This window comes from Pungitius pungitius, chromosome 20 (genome assembly GCF_949316345.1).
Source record: "Pungitius pungitius chromosome 20, fPunPun2.1, whole genome shotgun sequence".
NCBI lineage: Eukaryota > Metazoa > Chordata > Actinopteri > Perciformes > Gasterosteidae > Pungitius > Pungitius pungitius.
In genome coordinates this window covers 4,227,495-4,255,480 of record NC_084919.1, presented here as the reverse complement: position 1 = coordinate 4,255,480, position 27,986 = coordinate 4,227,495, and the positions used below count along the sequence as shown (strand labels likewise).

Genomic DNA, 27,986 nt, shown 5'->3' with positions numbered 1-27,986 from the left:
TAAAATTCTGTGTATTTCCAAACGTGTGTGTGTGTGTGTGTGCGTGCGCAGATCTGCAGGAACTGTAGCGGCTGTGCAGAGCGCCAGGTGCCTTGTGTCTCTCTGGAATGTCCTGTCCTCTACAAGCTGTCCCGGGTCAACAGACAGCTCTCCAAGGCCCCCTACCTCCGACAGCTGCTGGAGCAGTTCTGATTGGCTCCAGAAGCCCCTGCCCCCACTGATATGGTGCTAAAATCTGCTCCCCGCCCCCCCCCCCCCCCCCCCCCCCCCCCCCCCCCCTCAGTGTTTGATTGTCCACTTAGTTGAAGTAGTGCTTTGATTGAAGCCTGTCAGGGTTTCCATTCTGTCTTATAACTGTTGTTCTTATTTGCTCTACAAGTATTTTTCTGCGTGTGCAGATGTTTAACTCCCCTCCCCTCCAGTGTCTTGATGCTTGTTTGCTGCCACCTCCATTAGCTGCTATGAGCTGTGCAAGGAGGATTAGTTTGGTCCATATGCGGTGTACCAGTCTGAAGTCATTGGTTTAAAGACTAAATTCAAACCACCAAATGACTTTTCTTCATTTTTATATCGACGCGGTCTTTTTTGTAAATGGTTCCCGTATAACTCCATGTTTAATCTCACTGTGTATTAGCATTAACAAAAAAAGAATTAAAGCGCCGGCCATGAATGGAAGAATGCAATCAGATCTGTTTTTATGTATCCTGTGTACGGATGCCATTTTCCCTGTTTCTTTAACTTTGTATCGATATACATTTTGGCAGATTTCACACTTCATACTCTAACTTCTGAGTGTGGGAACTATTTCAGTCTTTCCAAAAAATCTGGGACTGTTGCAATACTGTGTTTTGATAATTTATGTCATGAAGAGCATAGTTTCGTTTATATGGTTTTGTGTCAATTCCAGTTTTATCAGCAAAAGGAAAAAAAATAAAACCATCAATATCCAATCCTCAATTGTCCTTGTACCTGTACACAGGATCTGTGTATTTGTATAAATGTATAAAAAAGTAAGAAAGGCAGTGTTTTTGTTTGTTTTTAATAGACATTGCTGTGGGTGGAGGTTTGAGATTGATATAATAAAGTCAATGTAACATCAGTCAGTGACTTGATATTGAATGACATTGGACACTTGATTCAGAGATCCACAAGCCACATAAAAACAAAACTTGTCAAGTGCAACAAAAACGAATCACCCTTTGATCCTTCTGCTGCCACAGCGCACAATGATTGACAGCAGGGTGCAATAGTTCATCTCATCCACTCTGCCCATGTGTCCTCCAGCAAGGCACTGGGAGCCTGTTTGTGAGGGAAGCCAGCAGACCCATAAATCCTTGTCTTTTGGGGAGTTTTTCCTGTGCCGATGTGAGAGGATGTTGCATGTGTACAGACTGTGAAGCCCTCTGAGGCAAATTTGTAATTTACGATTTTGGGCTTTACAAAATAAAATGAATTGAATTGTGGGGAATCTGACTTATTTTATTATACTAACTGTAGCAGAGGAGATCAAAATCCTTCAGCACCAATGACCCCGCCGTTCGGTCGACACGCTGCATGGATGCTGAAAAAGCTGCACAGGCTTTGGTCATCGTTTCATTCAGCTCACACACACACACACACACACACACACACACACACACACGATGGCTCTTCTAGTGAGGGACAAAAAGCTCTCCGAATGTTTCAGTCCCTCTTCTCTTGGTCCAGAGAGAGCAGCAGTTTGCTTCTGGGGGAGTCGCCAACTAAAGGGGGGGTATCTGAGTGAGCAGCTCCAGCTGGCTCTGTCTCCTGGGTGCTCTCTGTTGGAACAGTGCTGTGAGGAGGAGAGGACGCCTTGCTGGGCGAGTTGATGAGACATGCTGCATCGTCCATTTCGATGACCTCAAAGTCTGCGTCGTTCCACTGGTCAGCCTCGTTGTTCTCCTCCTCCTCCTCTTCATCGGCCACCAAGTCCAGCAGCGCCTGGCGGGCTTCGCTGTCGTCGGCATCGGGCCGGCCCCTGGGGCGGGGCTTCCTGCTCAGGCTGCTCGGGGCAGAGGCCAGCTTGTACATGACTGGGAAGAGGATGGAGGTAAAGGTGGCAGTGATGAGCGACAGGTACATGAGCAGGGGTTGGTCGTGGAACTTCCCTAGTAGGAAGCCAACAAGAGCGGGAAGCACCATCTCGCCCAACGCTGCCCCCACCACGAAGGCGGACGCCGTTCGGCCCGTCACCGTGGTGTACTGCTCCACCCAGGAAATGCCGCTGGGGAAGGTGGTGGCCATGGAGGCCCCGTACAGACCGGTGCCGACCCACAGAGCCACCCTGTCCCTGCTGAAGAGGCAGAGCAGCAGAGAGGACAGGGTGGAGCCCACCAGGCTGAGCAGGATCATTGTTCCCGGGTGCATGCAGGTCGCAAAGAAGATGGCCAGCCCCCTGCACGTGGCAAATGCCGCCCAGAACCATGAATTCAGCCCGGCCGCCTCAGACGGGTTCATGCGGGCGTAGTCCTTGGCGAAGGTGAAGATGAAGGAGCCGTAAGCCACCTCGGCACCTACGTAGGAGAAGAAGAAGAAGCAGAGCAGGGCAATAAGAGCCACGTGATGTTTGGCAACCAGTGGCTTCGCCGCCGACGCCCTGGCCCGGTCACGCGCCGCGCCACTGCGACAGTAAAGGACGAAGAAGAGGAAGGAGACGAGGCAGATGTAAGAGCCGATCACCACATAGGCCCACATGGATTTGAAGGTGCTGCTCTTGCTGTGGACGGGCTCCCCGGGGGCATGAGGCGTGGAGTTGGAGTTGCTCGGTGCGATTACCGTGCTGCTGTTGCCGTCAGGCCCAAACAGCAGCTTGGCGATGATCGGAGAGGCAAAGGCCCCGGCCGCAAAGCTGAAGTGCAACGCCTGCATGTGAGGCCCCGCCTGCTCCTCCCATGTGTTCAGGATGAGGACGTTGCCACCTGATGGAGATACGATTGAGTAGACCGTGATTACATGAATGACTGTGACATAATGATTCATAATCGTGAATGTCTTTTTTTTATCTTCATAGACACAGATGTTAAGTTTGTCTTGGAGGTATTGAATGTCAAAATGAATTATTACACATTTAATAACAAGGGTAGCCCAAAGTGCTCGGCCTTTGCTCCCCAGGACACTGTTCCTTGTATGTGGTTCAGAGTCGATCTAATGTCCCGTTAGGCAGGTTAAATTAACCCAATGATTGAGGTCAGGCCAAGTTCCTCAAAAGCTGATCTGCTCTCTAACAGTCTCGTTAATTTGAACCAGTGATCAGGTTAATCACGTGTGCACATCCTAATTCAAAAGAGGGAAGAGTCAATCACTGAAACGTGATTTTCTAAAAGTACAACGGCATATAAACAAAGGAAGAGCCTCTTTTTTTTCTCCGCTGACGAGCAGAAGATGATCATGAACGCATGAGTTCAAAAGCATATGTATAAGCATGTATATGAATCATTTGTTGTATGAATTGAACATACTGTATTTACACTTTTTACATTGTTCATTCTGTACACAAATGAAATGGAATGAATTCAATAGTGTAAACATGGCAAAATCCAACACCGCAACGAGGGCTGGACAAGAAGCACGGCAAAATAGACATGTTAAAGCAGACGTGTTAAATGCGGAAATGTACTTAATGGAATGTTTGATCCAATGAGCTCAACTCTTTCAGAATAAGATAAAAACATACCAAAAGATTATTTACTATAGTTATGAGGATATATGTATTGTATGCCCCTGTGATATGATACATGTCTATACGTATAGAACTGGGAGTTTGAATATCTGTGTGGCAGGTTAGATTAGATTTAGAATAATATGTGCCCATAAATAAGTCGTTGAGGCCCTCAAACTAATCAGTTGGATAAGAATCATCTCATATGTTTTGGAGAAGGAGTAAAGATAACATAATGGGTTCCGTGATACAAAAAACCAGAGTTAAAGGCCAATATTTGTGAAAATACAGACTGTGTTAATCCGAAGAGAGTCGGCTAGCTGCCGGTGGGCCGTTTATGATGACATCAAGAACAGCTGGTGCATTCAGCAGTTACAGGTAGATTTCCCACCATGAGTTGGTGGAGACCAAACACAGAGCTAAGAGCTCTCATCAGGTGGAAACCAACTCTACATAAATGTCTCAGGCTGTCAGCACGTTTTAGACAGCGTAAGTAGAGAAGGCCAAAACAAGTTCAAACAAGAAAAAGTACCCAATACATTCATCAATCGCATGGAGGGGAAACCCGCTCTCATCAGGTGAAATAAGTCAAAGGTCATAGGGGTGTGCTGATTGTGTTGGACCTATGTTATTACGGATTATTTGCAAATTAGTTGCGTTACCTGTATCTAGAATACCCATCGATATGCCGATGCTGGACATGAGCCCAGTGAGCAGCAGAGCCTGCTTACAGAAGGGGATGACACACATTCCAACGGACGTCATCAGCATGGAAAAGCCTAAAAGACAACACGACAAGAGGACTTAATACACACACACACACACACACTGTCTACACCATATACGACTCCTCCTGGATGAAGGGTTACCTAGCAGGAGGTGGGGGTTCATGTAGTCGAAGAGAAGTCCTCCAAAGAGGGAACCCCCAATGTAGCCCGCCGAGCGACCAACAAAGATGTAGGAAATGTTGCTGATGTTCCGTTTCACATTCACAGCCAGGTCCTCGAACGTGGGGCCGAGGACAGAGATGCTCATCCCCTGGGAACACAGGAAAGCTGCAATAGTTACAACGAGAGGGTACGTCTAGTGGTACGTTAAAAAGGACGTAACTACCCCGGAATGCTAAATGCACCCCGTCAGTCCAACAGGTTGTTGAATGGTAAGATACGCCATGGTGGGTGTTCACACTCGCTGTATATAGCACGGGAGCGATAAGAACCCAACAATACTCACACATTCAAGTCATAAATTAACTAAGTGTAAAAAAAAAAAACACCGGCCTCCTTGGTTACTACTAAATGGAACGAACAGTTTCTGGAAAATGTACAAGATTTACAGGTGCGTACAGTATGTTAAAGTGCAATAGTGTCTTTATGTATAAGCTGAATCGAGGTGAAGCAAGGTAAAGCCTGTGTGTACATTTACTTTCCACTGTGTAAACTGGAGAAGTGTGTGTGTGTGTGTGTGTGTGTGTGTGTGTGTGTGTGTGTGTGTGCTGGTGGCTCAGTCGTCTGAAACAGATGAAACAGCTGAAGAGCAAGTTTTGCAACTGTGTAAATCCGCCTGTTGAGGATCCTGCCATATTTATTTATTTATTTATTTGAGCCGACTGAGTGAAAGACTTCCTGCACGTCGCAGAGTAAACACGTGATGTCCGTGACCAGCTGCTCGCGAGGCAGCAGAGGCCATCGTTAGAAATGACGTGAAACGGTGCTATTAAACAGGCAGCACATCGCCAAGGTTTGTGGACACTAGTTAAACACGATGGGACTACAACTGCCTATTTCCTCAAAACATTTGACCTGATGGCCCTAGAATGAAGGGAGAGAAAAAAAAACAAGACAACCTAACCGAAGTGTGCTCCTCGCCACGAGCAGTATTAATATCTAACATGTACCACATTCCGGTGGCGTTAACCGACGAGTACGTGTTTACAGCATTTTCTTTTCTTTCTACGCATACCAAGCCCAGAAATGATGCACAGAGCACCAGGGTGACCATCCAGGCGGCTCCTTTCCCGCCCCGTCCTCCGCCGACCACCTCCACCTCCACCGGCCCGTCGCTCCCGGGCTTCGCTCGCTTCTTGACGGCCTTCAGCGCGCTCCTCAGCCCGCTCCCGGTATCCTTCCCCTTGTCGAACAAGGTGTCCTCCTCCTGGTCGTTGTTGTCGTCGTCGTTGTCGTTGTCCTCCATGCTGGCGAAACGAACGTGCTTCTTTTTGACGGTATCTCGTACGGCGGAGGAGGACATCCCCGCCTGTGTGTAGCGCTACCGGAACACCGTTAGCGATGACCGCGTAATGGCGGTGCTTCGGCTCCTTGACGTCCTTCCGCGGGTTCCCGTTTGTAGAGCTGTCGGTGCTACGCGGTTCAAACGTCTTCTTCGGACCCCGAGGACAGCGCACGGGGGACACTGTACATGGCAACGCCAAAGGTAGAGCTGCTGGAGGGTCACAAAGATCATCTATCACCGAGTCTCCCACCTGCTAGCAGTGAGCATTTTTTAGTTGAAAAGACGTTGAATAGTTTTTTCCAACGTCTAATCGTAGACGATTCTTTTCAACCAAAAATGCTCACTGGGATAAGTCTAAAATAAAGTTTGATTGAATAATTGTTTCTTTGATTGACATATTTTCTATTTAACGACTGCAGTGTGTATTCATTTCTTTTTGTTAAGACAGCATTTTGTTTCATCGACAGGTTAATCGTTAATCGTTTCAGGTTAATTGTCCTCTTAATTTAGAGCAGAGTGAGACCTCTTTGACGGACCGACGCCACAGGAAGCAGCAGCCACAGAGTTTGCACCCAGAAGCCTTGGCGGCCTCTTGTGGTTACAGAGCGACGAATTGCAGAAATGGCATTAAGTACAGTGTTTATACCTGATTAAAAAGGGTTTTCGAACGTTCTCTATCCTTACTTCAAATAGAAATATAATATTTGGGGGACCCTTGGATATCCTCCCTTGGACTCTCGGATCATGTTTAGTTTTACTGCACTTGTACTTCGCCCCACTTTATGGGCTGTGTATTTATAGCCATGCTTTGTAATCTTAGTAATAAATGATTCCACATTGAATGTTAGTGCTTGTGTGTGAACTCAGTGATGAAATACTGTAGATACCAGTCACAACTGTGTCGACACAAATTAAGAGTCCAATTTATTTCTTCTTCTTTTTTACTGCCTGGAAACAGCTGACATTCTGATGGCTTTTATAAAATATTACATTGCATATACCGTAGTTCACCCGCTCATCTTGCGGCAGCTAAGAAAGATATTATATAATTATCTTTTAGTAAAAAACATTTTTGGTTAACTCATGAGAGATAAGCATTGAAAACAACAGAAATTAAGGCACAATGACGCTAAATATTGATGTTGAAAGCGTTACAGAAGCAAAAACAAAAAAAGCCACTGTTTCGATCAGTTATGAGAGGTAAGATGATATAACTGAAAATTCGTGATAAAAGGCTGACATGAAAAGCAGACAAAAAATAAACTCAAGTCATAGGTTTAAATTGTAAGACAATAGATGTGATTCCATTATAACATGTAAAATACATACTCGGCGGTTATTATAAATTCTCATTTGTTATCTTGTTAAAAGGCATTTCTGGTTCTAAGCAGCAAGCACTTCATTAAAGAGCAACGTTTTGGACGGCTAACTGGGAGTTTATTTAGCGTTTTATTTTTTGGGGGCGGGGTGGGTAGGGGTGGCAAGTCACTTTGAGTGGGGGTTGCTCCGCTCACTCAAATGTGAGTGCTGCTGTCATAGAGGAAGAGGGACGGGCATCAGAGGTAGAGAGTGTCTATGGGCACCAGAGGGGGGGGGGGGGGGGGGGGGGGGGGGGCGGAGAGGACTAGGACGGAGGGGGTTGCTGACAGCTCCGTGGGACACTAGCAGCAGCAACCAAACAAGATTAACACACTTTCAGTCATTTCTGTACAATTTTGGTCTAAGTTCATTTTAAGGCTTGAGGCAAATGCCAACTGCAAAATAATAAATACAATATGAAAGCATTAAAAGCATGAAAAAGCACCTCTCTATCAGAGGCTAACAGCCAGGGAAGAGAGAATGATTAACTTCACTTTACTGCCTGATGGTCACGTAGCCAAAAAATACATGTGTAGTACAATGTTCATAGAGGTGAGGAAATAGACATCCACCACTATTTGTTTTTATTGTTGGTCCTTTTAAGAGGTCATCAGCAGATCGGTCGTTGACATGGCAACGGTTGTTTTATGACCTGGGCCCGCTTTTGCCATATCTTGAGGCATCAGATGTGTTTTTCCCACTTCTAACCGGAGGTTAAACATTGTAAATGCGCTTCACACAAAGAGATTGTTAACCCTCTACGGGGCCCCAGGGCCTCAATCCCGGGGGGGGGGGGGACCAGAGCTCCTCGTCTTGTGTAAAAAGTTTTAAACAAGAACAAAGCTGCTTACCTTGAAGTGTCCGAGCGCCTCTTTGAATCAGGCAAGCCCAGAGCTTCACGACTAACTCTTATAATGACCTCCAAATACCCCAAAACACACTGTGCGTCTCTTCCTTTAAATACTATGATACTACAGATTACCCCCTAGACAGTACTTACATATTTGGCTTTAAGCAGGAGAAACTTTTAGCAGTTTGATTTGAGTTAAGTTACGTTCCACACATAAGACTGGGTTCCTGTCCTATATAATCCATTTTTAACACTCCCATAACAACGCCATCCCCAAAGTGTTTTCTCTAGACGTGCATCGGCAGCTTCTAGTGAGTGAGTGAGTGAGCACACCGTGTCTTCTCTCCCTCTGGGCAAAAGAACAAAGAAAACAGAAATGGTAGTCTCAGTTTCCATTTAAAACCTCCAAGTTTGCCCGTGTCAAACTATCTGATACGTTGGTTGTTTGTTTCATCGCTTTGGCAGCTTCTCTCTCTTAAGGCAGTTGTTTACAATCTCACTCATGCTGCATCGCGGTACTCAGCGGCCTGAGTCTGTGTTTTTAAAGGTCGCCTCAGCGGGGGGCTCTCAAAGGGTGGACTCTCCGGTTCTGCTCTGAGCTGCTTCGTGGGCCTTCTCGTTGTCGGCCATCTTGCCGGGCTCGATCATCTTCTCGGTGAGGTCCGGGTCCCCGCTCAGGGCCTCCTCCTTCTCCCTCCTCTTGCGCCTCGCCTCCACCCAGGGTATCAGACAGAGCAGGGCTCCTCCGAAGATCGGCGGGATTCCCGCCAGGTAGAAGGCCTCGTCGTAGCTGCCCAGTCGGTCCCTCAGGAAACCTGGGAGCAGATGGATGGAACCATTTAAGTGAACGTACTGTATTAATGCCCGATGAACGTCACTGTGAACCCGTTCATTCTGGTGTCTGTGAACGGCGCGTTCTTTCAGGTTAACATCGTTTAATAGGGTGCCAGATTTCTATAGAAAACACACTGTAAACGCGCCTTAATAAGTAGCGGAACAAACACCCGATCTGACAAGGTCGGTGAGGATGGGAGGAATCTGACCTTTCTTTGCAAACATTTGCACCTTAATGATAACTGTCGTGTTTGTATTGCTTATTTAAAAAAGACCATTCAAGCAGCATGTGTTTGAGAATGTACTGTAGGGGTGAACGCTGCAGCTGCTGCTAGTGTGGAGTGAATGGACAGCAACATTAAAGCAACAATGGTTAAACTGATAAAATAATTGCTGTCTGTGGTTCTGGGCTTTGGCAACAATTTTGAAAAGTAATAGCTTGCAGCAACATATGGAAAAAAATAACTGAACTAGTTGGAACTGTGAACTTAGTTCAAATATTTGTTCAAATATAAGTTTGAACTATGAACTGAACTAGTTCAAAATTTGTGAACTGAACTTTGAACTAGTTAATGTAGAAAGTGAAAGGAATTCCCTCATTTGAATTATCTTTGTTGTCCGCTTTTTGAAAGTCACTTGTTGAAATATATTTTTTATGTATTTCTTTTCTCCTTTATCTGTTCTTGTATGCTAATTGTAAAACACTTGGAGCTGCATTGTTTATATGAAAAGTGCTCTTTAAATAGTGATTAGCGGTTTTAATTCCTATTCAAAATATCTGTTTTTTAATCTGCTTTGTGGGAAAATTAGGGATTTTTGCTTTCAATATCAGCAATGGCAAAAACAGCAAGGTGCCAAAATCAACACTTCGTGGTGCAAAAGACCTGTAAACTGTTAGATATAAATATAAATATGATATTTTCTTCCATCTCAAGACAGTGACTAGGAGCTGAGTGTCTTTTGACAGGATTAGCGGTTATTTTTAAATGGGTTTTTATGAAATAACATTTTATATTTGTGCTACTTCAATAAAGGTTAAGTTCTGCTGCATAGACAAATTTGGCCTTAGAGTAAATGATCAATGGTATCTACAATAATTAGGGAAATACTGACAGAAATACACGTTTTAATCATTGAAAGATGATCAAATATGCATTAGGCTAATTTGGATTGTGTAAATAACAACCGCCTACTACCTACTTCCTTTTTTCCATTGTATGATTAAGCATCCCGACTACTGAGGAAGTCGCATCTTGGGATGCTCATTTTCTCCTGAATTACCTGCGATGGGCGGTCCCACGGTCATGGGCACGGACATCAGGCCCAGCAGGAAGCCGATGGCCTGCGAAACGTCGTCGGCCCCGACCAGCTCGAAGGCGATGGGCGCCATGATGCTGATGAAACAGCCGTCGAACAGCCCCATCAGCAGGCACACGGCGATAAGCCCTCCGAAGACGTGGCACACGGGGATCATCATTGACATGATGCCGATGACGAAGAAGGAGGTCACCTGGTGGGATGATGGGGTGGCAGGTCATCGGAAGGCTCAATAAGCGTGGAGAATTTTTGATTAAAGCTTCTGAAGTTCATTTGGATCTGATGTTTTGATGTTACATGAACTTCACACCATCATCTGTGGCTGTTTTAGAATAATTAAAGTGTTCCTGAGATCAGAGTTACTCTTTTTACATTTTAAAAGTACGCTTTGTTTCTATCCTGCAACAAAATGTGATTACTTCCAGTTGGATTGGAAATATTCTCAACATTAGCATGATTGGGGAACTATCAGCAGCTTTAATAAACTAAAATCTGCCCTCAAAGGCTCCAAAAGCACTTGTCACTAGCCGGAAAGCCACGAGGTGTCGAAGTACGTCACCGCGGTTTGCTTCTTTTGAGCCGGAGACCCAGCACTGACCTGCAGGTAGACTTTGTTGACCCCGTTGACGTAGTCCGCCGCCCTGCCGAAGATGAGGCGGCCCACGCCGGACGTGATGCCGATGCACATGAGCAGAACCTCTTTGCTGGCGTCGGGTCCAAAGCGCTCCTCCACGTGCTTCATCTGGGGACAGTTGGGAGGAGACAGATGAACACGTGGCTCTCATCCAGTGCAACACCAGAGAAGAAAGAAAAAGGAATGTTACAAAATACAGGAGGAGGGAACATCAAAAGGTAGATCACTTCATCTCCGTAGCTGTGGAGGTCTGTAGACGTCAGGGACGAGGTATACTGTGTATATACTGTACGTAACTCCTGGCTGTCTGTCTGTATGTCTCTAAGTGCATCGGGTTTAACAGGAGACGAAATTATTAATATTCCAGGCTGCATTTTTGGGGGTTTTCGTTTGATTTTTTTCAACACAACTTCTGTGGAACTATCTGTTATCTACCGAAATTCCTTAGTATTTATTTTGCTGTTTGGTACCAGTTGCTTTAAGATCTGAAAGAATTTGCTTTAAATCACTATAAAATCCAGTCAATCTTATCTATATGGCCCAACTTCAAAAATCCCAGGGGCTTGAAAGTTTTGCATTCTTTTTCCAGAAATGAAGCTGTGTATAAGTGACCCGGTGGATCCACTGCGCCGCGCTGTGTCAGCCGAGGTTTGTTGATGTCGAAGCGTAACACCCACCGGGACCCTTATCCAACAGGTCCATATTTCAACATTCCTTTTTTAAAATCTTCCATTTTGGTTGCCAGTGAACGTAAGACTCCACTGTTAGAAAAGCAGCCCAGGTGGGGGGTGGGTTTCCACATCACTTGCTGTACTTGTTCTTCCTGCCAGTCTGTGAGGCCCAGAGTTTGAGAGCCAGTGAGAAAAGCAGGGCCCCCTCTGTGTGGAGCCCCGCCAGCTACTTTTACCTCCAGACAGGCAGGGGCTGCTCAAAGTGCATGTCTGTCTGCCACTTTTATGACCCCCCTCCCCAAAGCCCCACCTTTCACACACGCATACGCACAGATCTCTGGATGACTTATTTGTCAATACGCCTGTCAGGAGGGGATTCCAGCATCCGGGAAGCATGGCTTTCCACATGGTGCTCTTTTTTATTGCTTTTCTTTCTCGTTTGTAAATTTGAGGCTCCAGTTCGAGCCCTGTACATTGTACACAGTAAGGGGCTGGTCCAGCCAATGAGGCTAGCTGATTTTAAACTAGCTAGTCAGTGGGGCTCATTAACAAAGTAAGGAGACGTTGTGATAACAAAAGACTCCCTTCCTGCTCAGGTAGGCATAGCTCCACTATAACTTTAATACGTGTTTGCTGCTACATTAATAGCCTTTCATATTGAAGTTATTTACAGTTATTTTTGAATATTAAAGGGAATTTCTTGGGGTTTGTTGACTGACAAAATAACCTAAAGATTATTTAAATACTGACAAATGAATTGAATATTAAAATAACTGTAAAATGTAGTTATTTATTCTCTTGAGAAGGAGATCAGTTGTTCTTTATTTGAAGTGTCACAGCAGATCAGGATCATGTTGAGCACATCATGAAGCTAAGATAACAAGCACACCATCAGTCTAAGCCGCTGGTGTGAGGGAGGGTTCAGGGGCGGTGGTTTGACAGGGAGGACGCAGCTTTTATGTGGTTGGCACTTTTTTGTTCATGCATACTTGTTGGAAACACTGGTTTGAAAAACTCCATGTTAAATCTAAAAAATATACGTTTTCACACCGTTTCCTTCAATTTTAATATTTCAAGTAAATATAAATAGATATAAATATCTGTTGTAGTACTCTACAGACGTGAGGAGAAAAAAAATTCTATAAAACACCATCCCTCTGTCATTTCTGTGTAAAGGCCACCCGATGTTCAGAAAGAGACGTTCCCTATTGAACTCGTACTGATTCACACGCTGCATCAATAATGATAATAAACATGTATTTGAGGCCTCCTGCGAGGTCGCAGCATGGTGTGGTTTAATGCGTTCACTGTCTTCAAACAGATGACATGGTCCTATAGATTCTGTAGCTGTTGTCACACTTTACCATCCGTCAGTCTGTATCATGCACCAGTTTACCACGGGGTATCGGTATCATTTTTGCCACTATTCTTCACCCATTGTGGCCATTTTTACACCAATCGTCAGAACGACAAATATTTCTCAACTGGTGGGTAGTGGGTCGTGGACCCGTTTTTAGTGGGTCGTGGGCCAAAAATAAAAATAAAATAAAAAATAAAATAATAAAATGCATGTGATTTTATTTTGAAGGGACTTTTTGTAAGTGTCGTTTTTTTTTTGCCGGCTCGTCCGTCCATGTTTTCATTTGGCGCCGCAAAGACAACCGCTAGCACCCTGAGGGATGATGACTACCGCTAGGATTAACATGGCATTAAATGTCCAAAACACAAATAAGAACAGCTGAATCATAGAAAGTACCACATCACCACTGTGCACTTTAGAGCCGCTTTAAGCAGTGTGTTCTGGGGGGGGGGGGGGGGGAGTTTTCCCTCTTGGAGCCCTGTGGTGCACCGACCCACACACATGCTCCCTGCCCTCCTGTCCTCGGCTGATTAATGGTCATTAAACATCCAGCCCACGCAAACACGCCGCAGTCCTGCAGGTGCTCCTTGTCAAACACACTCAAACTAACTCTCCCTTTTTTGGGGTCGAGTGAGCTTTCGCCATGACGCCAATGGGAATCTGTTGCAGGGAGGACACATGTTCCTCGTCTGGCTGACGTTCGGACTTTCCTGTGTGGCCTTCCTCAATATGCCCTTTGTGCAAAGTCTGGCAGAAAGACACCACCGTGCCTTGAATCGGGTCGGAGCATAGAGCAAACACAGCAGTATGGCATCTTATCTAAGATAATAGATAACAACTGTAAAGGTGTGTGTGCGAGTGTATTCACTTCTACAGCTGGATCTGGAAAAAGGAAGAAGTAACAAAAACCTAAAAAAAACAAAGCCCCGTGGCTCTAAAAGGGCAAAAGACTGAGTCAGACACCCAGGGGTGGGGTGGGGGCAAGTGGAGAGGTTTCAAGGGCCCGCTTCCTGAAAGGCTGAATAATGCGCTATTCTGATTTTTTTAACCTCCTTCCTTTTTTCCCCAGACAGTGCCCTTAAGAGCAGGCGGGGGGGGGGGGGGGTGCTGTGTGGAGGGAAGGACGGGTGCCAGGGCCATGAGGGCAGTGCTTAGCCTTTCCACACCTCCTTCTCCTCCACGGTGTCCCACTCTGCAGTAGCAAGGCTGGTGTCCCTATAATAACAAGTCACGGTGTCCAAATAAACAAGTCTCCCCCCCCCCCCCGGAGGCCTGGCCCCAAGATTAAATAAAAATGAAAAAGTGCATCCAAACCAGCTACCGCAGGGGCAATCACTCACAAGCTACACGGGGCAGGTTGAGGTGAAAACCTTGTGTTCCGTAGTTTTTTTACTTTCAGCAGCTGTTTCAATTCATGGAACTTTTTGGATGCCGATAAAAGACAGCAAAATGATAACATCTGTTAATGCGGTCAATACATTTTTTCTTGGAAGCCAATGCGATTAATGTTTTCATATGGTCACACAACAATATGGCTATCTATCGATAGATTCATTTGCATTTTGAACAACTTAGGATAAGAGTGGGATGAAGGTTTATTAGGTTAAGAAAAAAAAGGATAGATCATTGTGTGACGTTTTTTTCTTAATGCAAATCCAAATCTCGTTGGCCTTGGTGTGAAAGGATTCCACAGGATCGTCCCCATATATCAGTAGTTTCTTTTGCGTTGTGGACGGGCCTTCAGACTGTCCTTACCTACAGCCCTAGAACACTGTAACCTATCTCACCTGGGGGGGTGCCTGGGGGATTCTGTGGTTAAAAGTTCCCTTCCTCTCCCCTGCTCGCATTCAGAAATCTCACGTTGCAAGTATATGTTTTGATATGTGTGTTGTTGAAGCTCCCTCCTTGACTCACCACTCATTCCTCCCCCTGTGCCAGCGAACACTTCCAAAACATGGGATCAAGACACTGGGAAATCACAACATGGAATTCCTCTGTTGGCACCTACGTGCTGTTTGTTCCTCAGACTGACCTCTGACCCCCCCCAAGAGCGCGGCGACGACGAACCAGCAAAACGCAAAAACAGGCACACGTGGAGAACAGCGGATGAATGAAAGAGGGGTGGAGGGGGGACACACACACACACACACAAACTCACCAAGTGAACATACGGCACAAAGTAGCCGTAGAGCGCCGCCGGGATGCCGAACGCCCAAATGCGATATCCCAAGGACTTCCAGATGTTGATGTTGAAGATCTTGCTCATGGGCGGGCACCGGCGGCCGGTGGCGGTGCTGCTGGATCTGACGGGCATCAGGGGCTTGTAGGTGAGGCCGGCCAGCATCAGCACGAACATGAGGATGCAGAGGACACGCATGGTGTTGTGGAGGCCCACTTTCTCCAGCAGGTGGGACAGCGCGAAGGGCAGCGTGATCGTGAAGGCGCTGCTGCCGGCCGTCACGATGCCGTTGACCAGGCCCAGGCGCTTCTTGAAGTAGTGGCCGAGGATGACCAGGCTGGGCTGGTAGGCGAAGGAGCAGCCGCAGGCGAACACAATGCCGTAGGTGAAATACAAGGGGCCCAGGGACCTGAGAGGGGGGGGGGGGGGGGGGGAGAAGCTCAATGTCACTCCTGACGTTGATGCATTTACAGGAATTTGCACATTTAAATGGTGTTTACATCAAAAAAAGGTATCTATGCTACTCACAGCTGATGTAAGTTAGTCTGTTTTTAATACTCACAGTTATGTTTTTAATCCCATTTTGATAATTGCTGTGTTGTTCGCTGCTGGGCGAATAGTGGTGCAATGGGTTTATTCCCCCAATTAATTATATAGATATTGCTTTGGTCCAATGAAGATTCAGGCTTTTACAATAAAGTCCACCGGTTTACACCTCCCTTTTTTATTATCGAGCAATGTGTAATTTTGTCCTCTAAGCTTTTCAACCATCAACTAGATGAAATAATCTGGTGTTTACGGTCCAATTAAAAACAGTAAGGTGCGTCCAAGTGCCAAGTCCCGAGCAGGGTAAATAAGTGTAACACTGAGATCATGTGACACTTTGCACCTTGCACTGTGCAGAACTAAGTGTTTCAGCTGATTATGCGTTTCTTCATGTCTACGTGTATCAAATTCTGGGTAATTATTAACGAGTGTCAAGAGCAGAACCACTGACCCACTGGGTCCAGATAACTGTTTTTATATATATATACACAGCAGTCTTCAGGCAATGGGAAAGGAGTCCATCGCTTATTTTCAGTGGCATCATATTTACTCATTTGAATTGAAAAGCCTTCAGTCCGTCCTTACGTGACAAAGGAGCTGGCCAGCAGGCCGACGAGGCCGACAGCAGCGCCGCCCACCGCCGTGATCCTGCAGCCCAGGATGTCGGTGAAGACGCTGACGATGGGAGAGCAGAAGAAGATCATCCCCATGGAGAGGGAGCCCACCCATGCTGCAAGAGAGATAAAAAAAAAAAAAAAAAATGGGCACATGTAAATCAGAGCGGTTATCATTTCCCATCCAAAGCACAAAGAGAGACAGAGCCGTAATGCTGAGGATAATGACACAAAACCAAGCCTTGTTATACGCGAGCCACCAGTTGAGAATCACTGCACTAGAGGAAGTGCCGGAGGATGGATAAAGTCACTGGGATACATCCTCCTTGGACATAGAAAAAATAAAACAATAGTTTTTGTTCTTTTTACAAGTCCTTTGGAGTTTTTAAACAACCTCTCTCTTTTTTTTTTACAAACAATTACAATAATTCAAAGTAATCCATTCAGATATGGATCAAATGGGTAGATCGACTAATTGTCCTACACTACCCGTCCCAGGGCCATGGCTGAAACTAAACTGGGAGCAGACCACTGCAGGGGCAACCACCATCCACCGAAGCATCCTGGATACCTTCAGAATAAAATTATTGGTTGAGCGTTACACTCTTCAAGCAGCAAGATACCTACGCTAAGATCGGTACACCTTGATGTTTCCGCATAATAAAATACTGACGAATGGCGTGTCTCCTTTATTCGGTTAGTTCTTCGTCCCTCAGTGCATTGCTTAGGGTTCACAGCTGTTTCTTACGATTATTCCAGACGCTGTAGTCTGCAAAAATTCCCCAAATCTAATGGGGTCCTCTTCGCCAGATCTCATATTAGTGGGGATATCAGCGCGCTTTAAGACACAACATAACATAATGCAATAAGTGGCAGTGAAGGAAGGCAAAGAATCCCTCAAGGACAACAGGAAATTGCTGTTGTGGTTTTATCTGCAGGCTCTCTCAGTTTCAAAGCATTTACTCTTCAGACAAAGAGGAATTCTTGATTAAAAAATGTAATAGAAGGATTCCCTCTGTCCCAGTGACATCCAGCGTTTGCCGCGGGCCCCCCCCCCCCCCCTGGACACCGACAGGCAGAGTTGGCTTAAGTCGTCTGTCTGCCTCGTTGAAGACTCCTCTGCTCTGAACCTGGTCACCCCACAACAACTGGACCTACAACCATGAACCGCTTTAAGTGCAACCTACAACGCTGATCCCGAACATCATTTTTTACTGTTGTCTGACATCCGAATAAAACTATCGATTGGCTGTCAAATACTTTAAGCTAAACAGAGTGGAGAGAGCTTATACTGATCATTACGGAGCTATGTAATGCTTCCTTGAGCGGGCTTCCAGTAAACAATATGATATCTAAAGTACTGTGTTATAGTGCCTCTCGATTTCACACAGTATAATATAGTATAGTATAGTATATATAAAGTAAGTATCTTGACTTTAGGTTACTATTTCTAGTAATTATTCTTTTGGCAACCTATTTCAACCATCTATTCTTTCCTTTTACCTAACCATTTCAAATGTTTATCCATTACTTTTAGCTAACTATTCCAACAATATATCCATTACTTTTAGCTAACTAGGGTTGACGACCACTGTCCGAGAAAATGGAGTAAGACCGAATGTGTGGAGCACAGAGAGGCCGTCACGAATTCCTGATGACCTGATTGACCTGCATCAAAGCAGCTGGTTGGAGAGTTACATATTAACCAAAGTTAATGGGAACAGCTAATGGATGGGCCCACTTGGCTGATGCTGCAGCTGTGTGACGGACCACTTTCCTGGCAAATAAACAGCTCGTCCCTGTAGCACATTGTAGGAATCTGTGGACAGGGCCAGGCTACGATCTAGTGCCACACATGAGACCACTTAAGGACCCCGGACGTCACCACATGCTGTTGCACTTGAATGCAAACACACGGCGGTGGGAAGAAGTGTTAATAAATCAACTGCTCACGCTGCCAAAAAAACAGGAGCAGAAGCAGATATTCATCTGTGTCATTACAGCATTGTAATGGAAAATATCTACAATTTTCTACTAAATATATGGTGTAAATGCTTAAATGCCTGTACCTTTGCTCCGAACTCTTTGGAAACTTCTCTTTGAATGAGAGTACATTCTTCTATGTATCTACCTATTTGTTTAGTGAAAAATGTAATATCTTACTCATGTCTTACAATCTTATAAGATAGTGCATAACTTGTTGTGTTACAGACACATCATATGCTTGCATTGTGATCCATGCAGCTGACTGCCTACACACAGGTCCTCTTCTTCTAAACTGTTGGATAACAAGTACTTATTGTATGTTCCCATGTTCTACGCCCTAAGGATGGTCCAGTACACAGCCCCCCCACCCTTAAGCACTCTCTTTATCTCTGTTTGTATTCTAATCTGCAGTGCACACTTATGAAAACTCTTTGAGACTCTGTACAACTGTGCCTTGCTTTTAAAGACAAGTTCAAGGAATTTTTCAATTGCGGATATAATTATTTTTATTCACCACAGCATTAACATCTGTCAGTCGGGCCTCATCATTTCACGCGGGGGGGGGGGGGGGGTTTGGCCACAAAGTAGCCTCCCTATTTACAAAACTTTCAAATGAAATCAAATATATATGGTGTTTTTTTAAGTTAATACACCAGCTATGATGGTGAAATGCTCCTTAAGAGGCTGAACCAGCACCCGGCTCACTTTACCACCGTTCTTGTACTAAAACCCAGTAGCTGCCTGAAGAGGGCGAGCAAGAGGTGGAGGAGGAAAATGAAATGAGCAAAGGGTAAGTCAATGTGTATCATTTGGAAGTCTGTGCATTTCCCCGTGGGTTTTTGAGTAGGTCCTGATAGAACTCGGTTTCCTTGAAAAATGGATAAAACCAAAAGAACAAAGGGGAACAGCGAAAAGGGTCATTGGGGTTACAAACTGTGGCCTATGTTAAGCTGAGAGTCGTCACCACCCAAGGACGGAAAGGCAGAATAACAGGAACAAAGATGAGTTCTTCTTTCAGACTGGAAATGGACTGAAGAGTGACCTTTTCAAAAGTCAATTGAATGACAAACAACAACAACAACAACAACAACTCTCTTACTACTAGAGGCGGGAGTGTCCAGGAGGAAGTGGGGTGCAGAATATCAAACCCAAAGCATGTGTTTTGAGTTTACAGGATTTCCTTGTCTTCATTGACTATACGTACCCTAGAACCAGGACCGAAAGACTCACAATGAAGCCCTATTGCGACAGGATTAGCCCAATGGGAGGAGGCGCATTGCAAAAGTCACTTGAAATTAGTTCATCCAGATTTTAGTTCAATGAAAAGACATTTACCTAATCTAAGGGATGTCTCTTGCTCACAATGCAATCCTCTCATTTTTTTTTCAAAGAAACTGTGAGTGGCATTTCAACAATCTACTAGTAGAAATGGAAATTGAATAATAACTTCCCCCCCCCCCCCCTTATTTTAAAATCACCCTCAATAAAAGGATTGTGTACCACATCAACACTGTACACACTCATACCAAACTAGACTAACGTGAGTGGAATGGTCTGTCTTTGACCAGAATTAAATGAAACAGCATTTTCAAGTTTTGGCTACGTAATACAGACACATCTGATGACGTTGGATCTTTAATCATCTCACCTGCAAGAAGGAGGAAAACCAGTCGGACTGGATGAAACAAAGAAAATATTCTTGCATGTGAAGACTCACTTCCTATTATTCACAGCTATTAACTTTAGGCCTGTTGACAAGCTTCCTGTGGCCTTACAGTGGTGCAACGAGCATTCCTGTTAAAGTCTGGCCGTACAGCTGTTGCTGTTCAATCACAAAGACCTCAGTCACAAGGCACAACCCTAATGAGGGGCCTCGGGGTGCTGCACATATACATCTTGAGATGAGAGGACCATATAGAACTGCAACTCCTGGCTCCAGCAGTTGGAAGCAATTTATAGCGTGCCGCTCCGTTGGAGAGCTGTCGAAGGGGGGGGGGGGAGAAGTATTGAGAAACAGTGTTTTTTTGGCATCCTAGTGTTCTTCTTCTCTGGGGGTTTTCGGACCTCACAATATGGGAAGTGAAACCTGTTGGCCAATCAAACAACAAGAAAGTCGGGGAGCAGCAGAATGATTCTGCGGCTGTGTGCAGGCGGGGGGGAGAAAACACGTGGATCCAATACATGGATCCGTATGAAAAGTGTTGACTGGCAGTTGAGGTCCGTGACAGAGGAGCTGGGTGTGGGGCGGTGTGGCAGGCCTGTTGGTGATTGGGGGAGCCTTTTCATCCGCCCACTTCCCCTGAAAGCGCAGCATAGAAGACAGTTTTGGAAGTGCTTCTCATCTCCCCCGACAATGAGGTCTTTGCTCAATATCTCCAGAAATGTCTGAGAATGCAGCCACAAACTTGTTTTCTGAACAGCAGACAAAGGGGGACTTTGGATGGATCAAATTTAAATAATTTCTTTTACATTTTTTACTTCACAGATCCCATCTGTGTAGTCCTTGTAAGGCCATAAGAAATTCTTACACCCATACGTACTGTAAGACAAAGACATTGGAGTTGACTGATCAAATTGATTGAGATGAGTCAACTGATCAACTGAGCCCTTTTCTTAGAAGATGCTTAATTCATTTTATTTTATTTTGTAAAGCCCAAAATCGTAAATTACAAATTTGCCTCAGAGGGCTTTACGGTCTGTACATATGCAACATCCTCACATGGGAACACAGGAAAAATTAAAACCCTTCCATGAGGAAACTTCAGAGCAGGGATCCCTTTCCCGGGATGTACAGACTACAATGGATGTCATGTGTACAGAATGAACCATCTAAAAGATGTACAATACATTCAATTAGTCATTAGGACAGAAATGATTCAAATAATTGCGAGTAGTGAGCCAGGGGTACAGCAGAACCACTGCAGGGGCAACCACCATCCACCGAAGCATCCTGGATACCTTCAGAATAAAATTATTGGTTGAGCGTTACACTCTTCAAGGTTAGAATTGAGAACTTTCATTGGACCAACCTGAAAAACAGGACAATCAGTCCTATAAATATAGCAGACTGGCCGAAATCCATCTCAATCTTTCTATCTAGTCTGTGTGGTTTCCTATTGTGCATATGACATATAAAGACTTCTGGGTTGATCTTTACTAACTTAGTTACCTACGGGATGCAGACGGCAGTGAGCTACACGCCCACCAAACACTACTGAAGGGCTCCGAGCACTGGCCACGAGGGGGGGGAAGCAAGGCCTTCCGATGCATGTGAGAGATACCAAACAATTCGTCGTCCCTCCGCCATTGACGTGCTGCTCTGCCTTGGAACGTGTTTACTCGTCGCTCGCTCGGTTTTTATCTCTCAACAACCTTCACCTCAGCTCAGGCCTGAGCACACACACGCCCGAGATCAAAAGGCATGTTGAACATTAACCTTGTGTATGCTCAGAACCGGCCCAAGTTTATTTTATTTGGATCGATTCAATTTTTTTTCTTTAAAATAAGGTTGCCCGCCCAGGACAGCTTTTACAGCTCCCAACTGTTTAAGGTCTGTAGGAGACAAAGAAGCAGGCATATTACAATTTCAATCTGACGACCACGCAGTTGATTTAATTAGAGACGACTTTGAAAACAAAGTTTGAAAAGCAAACTGTGGACGGGCGTACGTGGAGCTGCACAGAGACAGACTTAAGAACAACAGATCCGTGACAACAACAAAGAATATCTATACGTATATATGTATATATATATATATACTGTATATATAAATAATGAAAATTGAATCATATAACAACTGGAAACATAATTGTAACTTCTAACTTCATCATCATTTCTTGATTACCCATGGCATGGCATTTCTATTATTAACTCCATACAAACAGGTTCTTTTGATAAGCTAAAGTAACACTGACACTTTGCTTTGAGCTGGAGGAGAAACCTGCCAGCAGAAGCAGAGGAGGCCTTAGGTTTGGCTCGTGCTAACATGTAGTAATAAGAGTTAACGTCCATCTGTACCTACCTGGGTCAGGGTCATATTTCTTGTTCTTGTGGTTTTATAGCTTACCGCCACTCAAGATTTCCTCTTGATGGGGGGGGGGGGGGGGGGGGGGGGGGGGCAGGTCAAACTCCAGCCGTTTGCTGAAACGTCAGCTGCCTCCCTGAGGTCTGTTGCTGTGTGTGTGAGTGATCGCGGAAAAAACGCACATCCTGTCTCTACCTTGTGCTCAGCGTGGGTGAGCCAAGTGATACTAGAGAACAATATTTTCACCCGTTTTCCTTTCACAGCGAGCAAAAATAATATTCAGTCAAAATATGGCCATGAGACCACTTGCATGAACAGTCAACAGGTTCCAAGTGGCTCAGTCTCTCAGCTCTCCAGTGTATGTATACCCAGTGCAGTGTAGCTTAAGCATTAACACGTAGTGGAGTTAACAAGGGCACGTTAGCTGGCTAACTAGCTAGCTGCTAAGTGAGAACAACGTTGCAGCTCAAGGCTTATTTTATTGTGTAATCATGGGCATCGAAGCGCTGTCATGACATGCAGTGTAGAAACGGTGCTGATGTCTGCGGTTCCCTCCGTTGGATTTTTCCAAACAGCACAACAAAGACTTTGAGCTGCCGTTGGGTCCAGAAGGTCTTGAAGAAGCGGCTCTCACACTTGACGACGGCCAAACGGCTCGTCTGGCACTGGGCCCAGGAATGACCCTATCTGGCGTTCCCACAGCGAGGGAACCAGAGCCGGGAACACAGATGTGAGGGCCGCTGACCAGACCGTTCGGGGCAGTCTATGGGCTTGAACTCCCCCGCGCCGGGATTGGTTTATTTCGAGTTAAAACTTCCATAGTGTTTGTGCGCCGTGAGAAAGCAACAGCTGCCAACATGAGAGATGAGGGCTTCTATTGCCCCGTCAAGATGAACCTGTCCAAAGCCGAACATTTGGGAAACTCTACGCAAATGTCTCACTCGGTTTGTTCAAATGTTGTCGTGACGCGTTACTATGGAAAAGCAATCAACGTTTTGACTTGTAGGTTAGCTTAACTTTAGCTAGCTGCTATGTTAGCTTCACGGTAGCTGGCTAGAGAAGACACACGCCAACGGAAAATATCTCTAAAGATACATATATGATCGAGCACAAGTTCTATTGCAGCGACCTGTGATCTACGTGTAAATGCACATACAATGATACAAGCCGCAGTTCTTGGTTAACTGCATGAAACTGTCGGTGCAGCATCCCGTGATCACACAAGGTCTTATTTAAATTGACTCTCCCCCCTCGCCCCCAACAAGTCTGCTGAACAAGCATTGAAGGTTTTCCATCAAGTTTCCAGTAGGAGTCTTTAGGAAGTTTATTGTAGAACATGGGACAGTATGGTCTAGTTCAGAAAGAGTAAAACAAATACTTTTAACAACTAAATCGTGTTTGCTGGTTTAGCATGAAATGCGTGTGGAGGTAGATCTGGAGCACATGGCAATTCACCAGTGAACAAGCTTGAACATGAGGAAAAGAAACATGTCGCAACGTGTGGTTCGTGGGATCTCAGGACACAGGGAGATCAGAAGGGTTTTCAATGGGAAACCGGCAGTATTCTAATCCAACACCGCATATGGGTTTCCATGATGAACAGACGTGTAACATAGAACCAGATGGAACTGTCCCCAAGCATAGGATAAGTGCCTCAGTATGTACAAGGATTCTACGTCTCAATGGGTTTCAAGCAGTAGGCTAGATCGATGGGCATCGCAGGGCAGACGGGACAGTCCTTTTCATGTCTAAGGTAAACCCTCACTTGTGCAATTGGGTCTAACTCAATCATGGAAACATGGTAATGACAGAACCCTGTTAGAACTCTCACCAAGGTAGTCAATCCAATACCTCGGTGTTGTAGTAGCCTTTACAGTGCCAGTTTCATCAAATATCCAATGAAGATCATCATGGTCTCACATAGTTTTGTCTACAACATGTTATTCTGCTGATCATTACATGGCAAAGACGCCAAAGAGATGTTATTAAGGGAGGGGATCCCACTGTAGCGGTATGTAATATTCATTAAACATCCCTGGCTTCTCACTCTGCCTGTCACAAAGTCTGAGGTCCTCTCCCACGTCGTACTCACTGTACGGCAGCTTCCGGTTTAGACACCAAGCTGATGAATTCATGTTGCCCCCTCCTCTCACAGGAAGAGCTTCTGCAGAGCGAGGGTTTCTCAACGGAAGCCGCACTTCATGTACTTGCTTTGGCGAAAAAACCCCAGGAAATCACAGGGACAAACGTGTGCTAGGGGCAGGAGGTGCACCCGCGAAAGAAAAACAGGGCAGAGTAGGAAATGCACTGTTTAATGACATCAGAGGAGCGAGACGGCAAGACGCGGACTAAATTTAAACCGCGCGCTTATAAATCTGAGGGTCCCGTCTACAGGGCAGGGCGTTAACATCTGATATGTGTGGCATATCTTTACGATCAGAAAACGTTGGTTACCCCCAGAGTTCTCGAAGGGTCAGACCGAGTTGGCGTCATACTACGGCCCGGGAACTTAAAAAAAAATCTTCTACTGGCATGTCCGAGGAGAACAAAGGCAGACCCCCAATTAACAGCGTTAGATAACAGCGTTTAGGGCACAAAGGTAAAGGAAACACACGGTTGGGACACGTTAACGTAAAATGCCGTCTATAGACTCGGGCCCCAGCGTGACCCAACTGAGACGGTGCGGAAAATGAGGCAACCTAAAAATGTGGTTAAAAGAGATAACAGAGATATGAAAAAGTAGGGCCCTGCTAAAGCATGTGTGTGTCTTACTATTGCAATAGTGAAGCAATTACCAAATACAATTGTTACTTTTCTTAATCTCTTTTAAATGGATTCAAAATGTCCTTTAAATGAACTTGCATCTCTGCGTGTCAAGATAAAATAAGAAAATCCTTCATTTCAAACAAACTTGTCAGTGAGCCTCCCCGCATGTCACGCTCCGAGATCCCGACTCGTGGACGTAGATGTGCGTAGCAGTTCAGGTTTTATGAAAAGGCGCCAAAACCCTAAATCTAAATCTAAATCTAAACATTGCTCCCCCCTCACAGAGAGACAGTAGAGCCCCAACGAACAAGTCATGATTACACTACATCACGTGAGCCAACTTAAGAATTCATCAGTCAAAAAACGTTTGGTAGTTATGTTGCTTTAAATTTCAGCAATGATTATTGTAGATAAAAATAGGCACATTGAGGCCTGAGAATAAATAGTATAACAATTTTATTATTGCTTTTGAAGTCAAGAAAAATACATGAAACCCTTGGTGGAAGTTGCATAAGCCTGCCTGGAGTCCAACCACCGTCCCCCTCCTCCTCCTCCTCACATTCCCATCGTCCAGTTGTTCAATCTTCCCCAGGCGGACCACATCACTCATCAAGACAGAGTGCCAATGAACTCTTGGCATTGGATAGGGGCGGAGGATGGGTGGGTGGTGGGTGGTGTGTGTGTGTGTGGGGGTTTTCATTGGGTTGGAGTGCAGACTAAAGTGCTGCACCGAGTCCTGAGTGCTACGACAACAGCAATAATAAAGATTACATTTTTCAAAAGATAAACTTGTTTTATTAAAGATTTGTAATCTCTTGTTTGCTTTACTTTGTGAACAAGGTTCGTGACCAAAAAGCGAGCTATTGGTTAAAATGTAAGTACCAATGAGTTACACTTCCAAATGTCCATAGTTAGGTATATTGTATATGTCTAGTTGCAGAAACACACACAACACACAAACGACAGGGGGGGTCACATCAGAGCAGCAGCAGGTCACCACACACACACAAGGCGGAGTGATATTAACTATGTGACCTTTCCCATGACGTTGACCCCCCACACACACACAATTATGTATATTATTATACATAATATAGGGAGATTTCAAAAAATCCATTTTTTAAAATCTTATACACGCCGCCATGCGAGACTTCACGTGACATCTGTTAGAACGTTTAACTCATTTTACTTCTCTTTTTTTTTTTTTTTTTACAGCAGCCTCTATGGCGCATCGTCTCCCGGTGTCTCTGAGGACATGTGTCCCGCAGTACCTTCCTACACACGTGGAACCCTGGAGGAGAAACTTAAGCCGCCACACACACGGGGGGGGGGGGGGGGGGGTGGGGGACAGTGTCGGGTTTCCTGCGCGGAAAGACGCTCTCCGGACCCCGTCAGTCGCACTACTTAGCCTCCCCTCCTCTCTCTCTCTCTCTCTCTCTCTCACCAGGAAAAGCGAGACGTGACGTGTTAGATGACAATATTGCGACGTTTAACCAATAACCACAGTCACACAAGTCCCGCAGTGGCGCGAGATCGTTCTGCCCATCCTTTATATGTCCACATTTAGCTTAAAATACGCCCTCGTTCACATTTAGACCAAACGTAGAAATGATTGTGACTAACGACCCGAAGTTGTCCGTTCCCCCCCCCCCCCCGTCCCCCTTCACCTGTCTTGAAGCGGAGGTCATCGTCCTCCTCGGAGCCGAACTCCCGCAGCAGGGAGAGGAAGAGGATTCCGAAGGCGTTCTGGATCCCGAACACCGAGCCGTTGCACCACATGGCCGCGAGCATGACTACCCAGCCCCAGCCGCCTTCGGGGTGAACAAACTCGACCTCCCCGGCTTGCTCCGCCGCGGCCCCCCTGCTGTCTCCGTTCACCTTCTTCTCCTCCTCCTCCTCCTCCTTCTCATCACGGTGCCCCGGCCCCCTCTCCTCGGGGAGCACGGCGGCGGACTCCTCGTCCCGACCCTCCGCATCACTTTCCCCCGTCTTCGGGCTCCCGCCTTCTGGCATCGTCTCTTTTACTTTACTTGTCAGGTATGCGAGCGGAGAACCAACGGCTGCCTCCGCGATGAAATGACAACAATTTAAAAAAAAAAATTAAAAAACGGCTTTGGGCTGACGGTAAAGTAGCATCAATGGAGGCGCAGCCGGCCTGAGGGTGGTGCCAGTTGGCGCAGCATCTGGTCCAACGATTGCTGTCAAAAAGTTGAGCTGTGCGATTTTATAAATAGACACCGCGCGGGGGGGGGGGGGGGCGGTGCTACGGGGGGGGATCCGGCTGCTGATTGGACGCCGACATTCGACCAGGACGAAGCGTTGGAATAAATGGCATACATACGCTATACTTGGATTCGCATATACGTTTCAAGAGACCACCGGTAGAAAAAAAATAACATATACACGGCATAATGATATCTTCCAGTCTGCTTCCCCCTGTTATAAAAGATCTCTTCCCCCTTTTCTTCCAGCGGCTGTGATACTTTCGTTTTTATGGCGCTTTGTGGGTACCCAAAGACGCTTTACGATGTAGATCTAAGTAAGAAAAAGGGTACAGATAAGAGAAGTACATGACAAGACGAAAAATAAAAAATAAAATAGAAAAATCGAACTGGATAAAACTGAAGAATGAGTCATGTAGGGGTTATAAAATAAATGGACTAAACTGCAAGGCAAGCGGGGGACCCCAAACATCCCTTTCCCGGGCCACATCTACCAGCTCAGACCGGCGGATCCCAAGGCGTTCCCAGGCCAGTGCAGAGATCTCTCCACCTGGTCCTGGGTCTTCCTCTGGGCCTCTTCCCAGCTGGACGTGCCTGGAACACCTCCCAAGGGAGGCGTCCAGGGGGCATCCTTTACCAGGTGCCCAAACCACCTCAACTGGCTCCTTTCAACGCCAAAGGAGCAGCGGCTCTACTCCGAGCTCCTCACCCTC

General features: G+C 45.7%; 3 protein-coding genes across 4 annotated transcripts in view; 1 reads left to right on the top strand and 2 right to left on the bottom strand.

Moving 5' to 3' along the window:
• Nucleotides 1-1,468, top strand: part of rev3l (REV3 like, DNA directed polymerase zeta catalytic subunit) — a 42,515-nt gene extending 41,047 nt beyond the window's left edge. For both annotated transcript variants that reach the window (XM_037449215.2, XM_037449214.2), the window contains exon 32: nucleotides 52-1,468. In XM_037449215.2, coding sequence (XP_037305112.2) covers nucleotides 52-192 — 141 coding nt within the window. In that variant the 3' untranslated portion in view covers nucleotides 193-1,468. The remainder of the gene's footprint in view (nucleotides 1-51) is intronic.
• Nucleotides 1,023-6,762, bottom strand: mfsd4b (major facilitator superfamily domain containing 4B). The gene is made up of 4 exons (XM_062559547.1): nucleotides 5,642-6,762; nucleotides 4,549-4,717; nucleotides 4,342-4,458; nucleotides 1,023-2,939 (listed from the first exon to the last, which is right to left on the bottom strand). Exons 1-4 carry the CDS (start codon nucleotides 5,927-5,929, stop codon nucleotides 1,684-1,686), a joined length of 1,830 nt encoding a protein of 609 aa, XP_062415531.1. The 5' UTR covers nucleotides 5,930-6,762; the 3' UTR covers nucleotides 1,023-1,683.
• Nucleotides 6,763-7,175: 413 nt separating this feature from the next.
• On the bottom strand, nucleotides 7,176-27,257 carry slc16a10 (solute carrier family 16 member 10). The gene is made up of 6 exons (XM_037449220.2): nucleotides 26,719-27,257; nucleotides 16,247-16,391; nucleotides 15,095-15,524; nucleotides 10,870-11,013; nucleotides 10,236-10,464; nucleotides 7,176-8,935 (listed from the first exon to the last, which is right to left on the bottom strand). The coding sequence occupies exons 1-6, from the start codon at nucleotides 27,062-27,064 to the stop codon at nucleotides 8,688-8,690; spliced, it is 1,542 nt and encodes a 513-aa protein (XP_037305117.2). The 5' UTR covers nucleotides 27,065-27,257; the 3' UTR covers nucleotides 7,176-8,687.
• Between the last annotated feature and the right edge of the window lie 729 nt (nucleotides 27,258-27,986).

What these genes read in the sequence shown, in the direction of transcription:
- slc16a10 (XM_037449220.2), bottom strand. Translation starts at nt 27,064, where the DNA reads ATGCCAGAAGGCGGGAGCCCGAAGACGGGGGAAAGTGATGCGGAGGGT. An exon ending in TGACCTCCGCTTCAAGACAG is followed by an intron (nt 16,392 to 26,718) that starts GTGAAGGGGGAC and finishes TCTCTCTTGCAG; the next exon opens with CATGGGTGGGCTCCCTCTCC. An exon ending in CGTGGGACCGCCCATCGCAG is followed by an intron (nt 8,936 to 10,235) that starts GTAATTCAGGAG and finishes ATCTGCTCCCAG; the next exon opens with GTTTCCTGAGGGACCGACTG.
- mfsd4b (XM_062559547.1), bottom strand. Translation starts at nt 5,929, where the DNA reads ATGTCCTCCTCCGCCGTACGAGATACCGTCAAAAAGAAGCACGTTCGT. An exon ending in GTGCATCATTTCTGGGCTTG is followed by an intron (nt 4,718 to 5,641) that starts GTATGCGTAGAA and finishes CTGTGTTCCCAG; the next exon opens with GGGATGAGCATCTCTGTCCT. An exon ending in GATGGGTATTCTAGATACAG is followed by an intron (nt 2,940 to 4,341) that starts GTAACGCAACTA and finishes TATCTCCATCAG; the next exon opens with GTGGCAACGTCCTCATCCTG.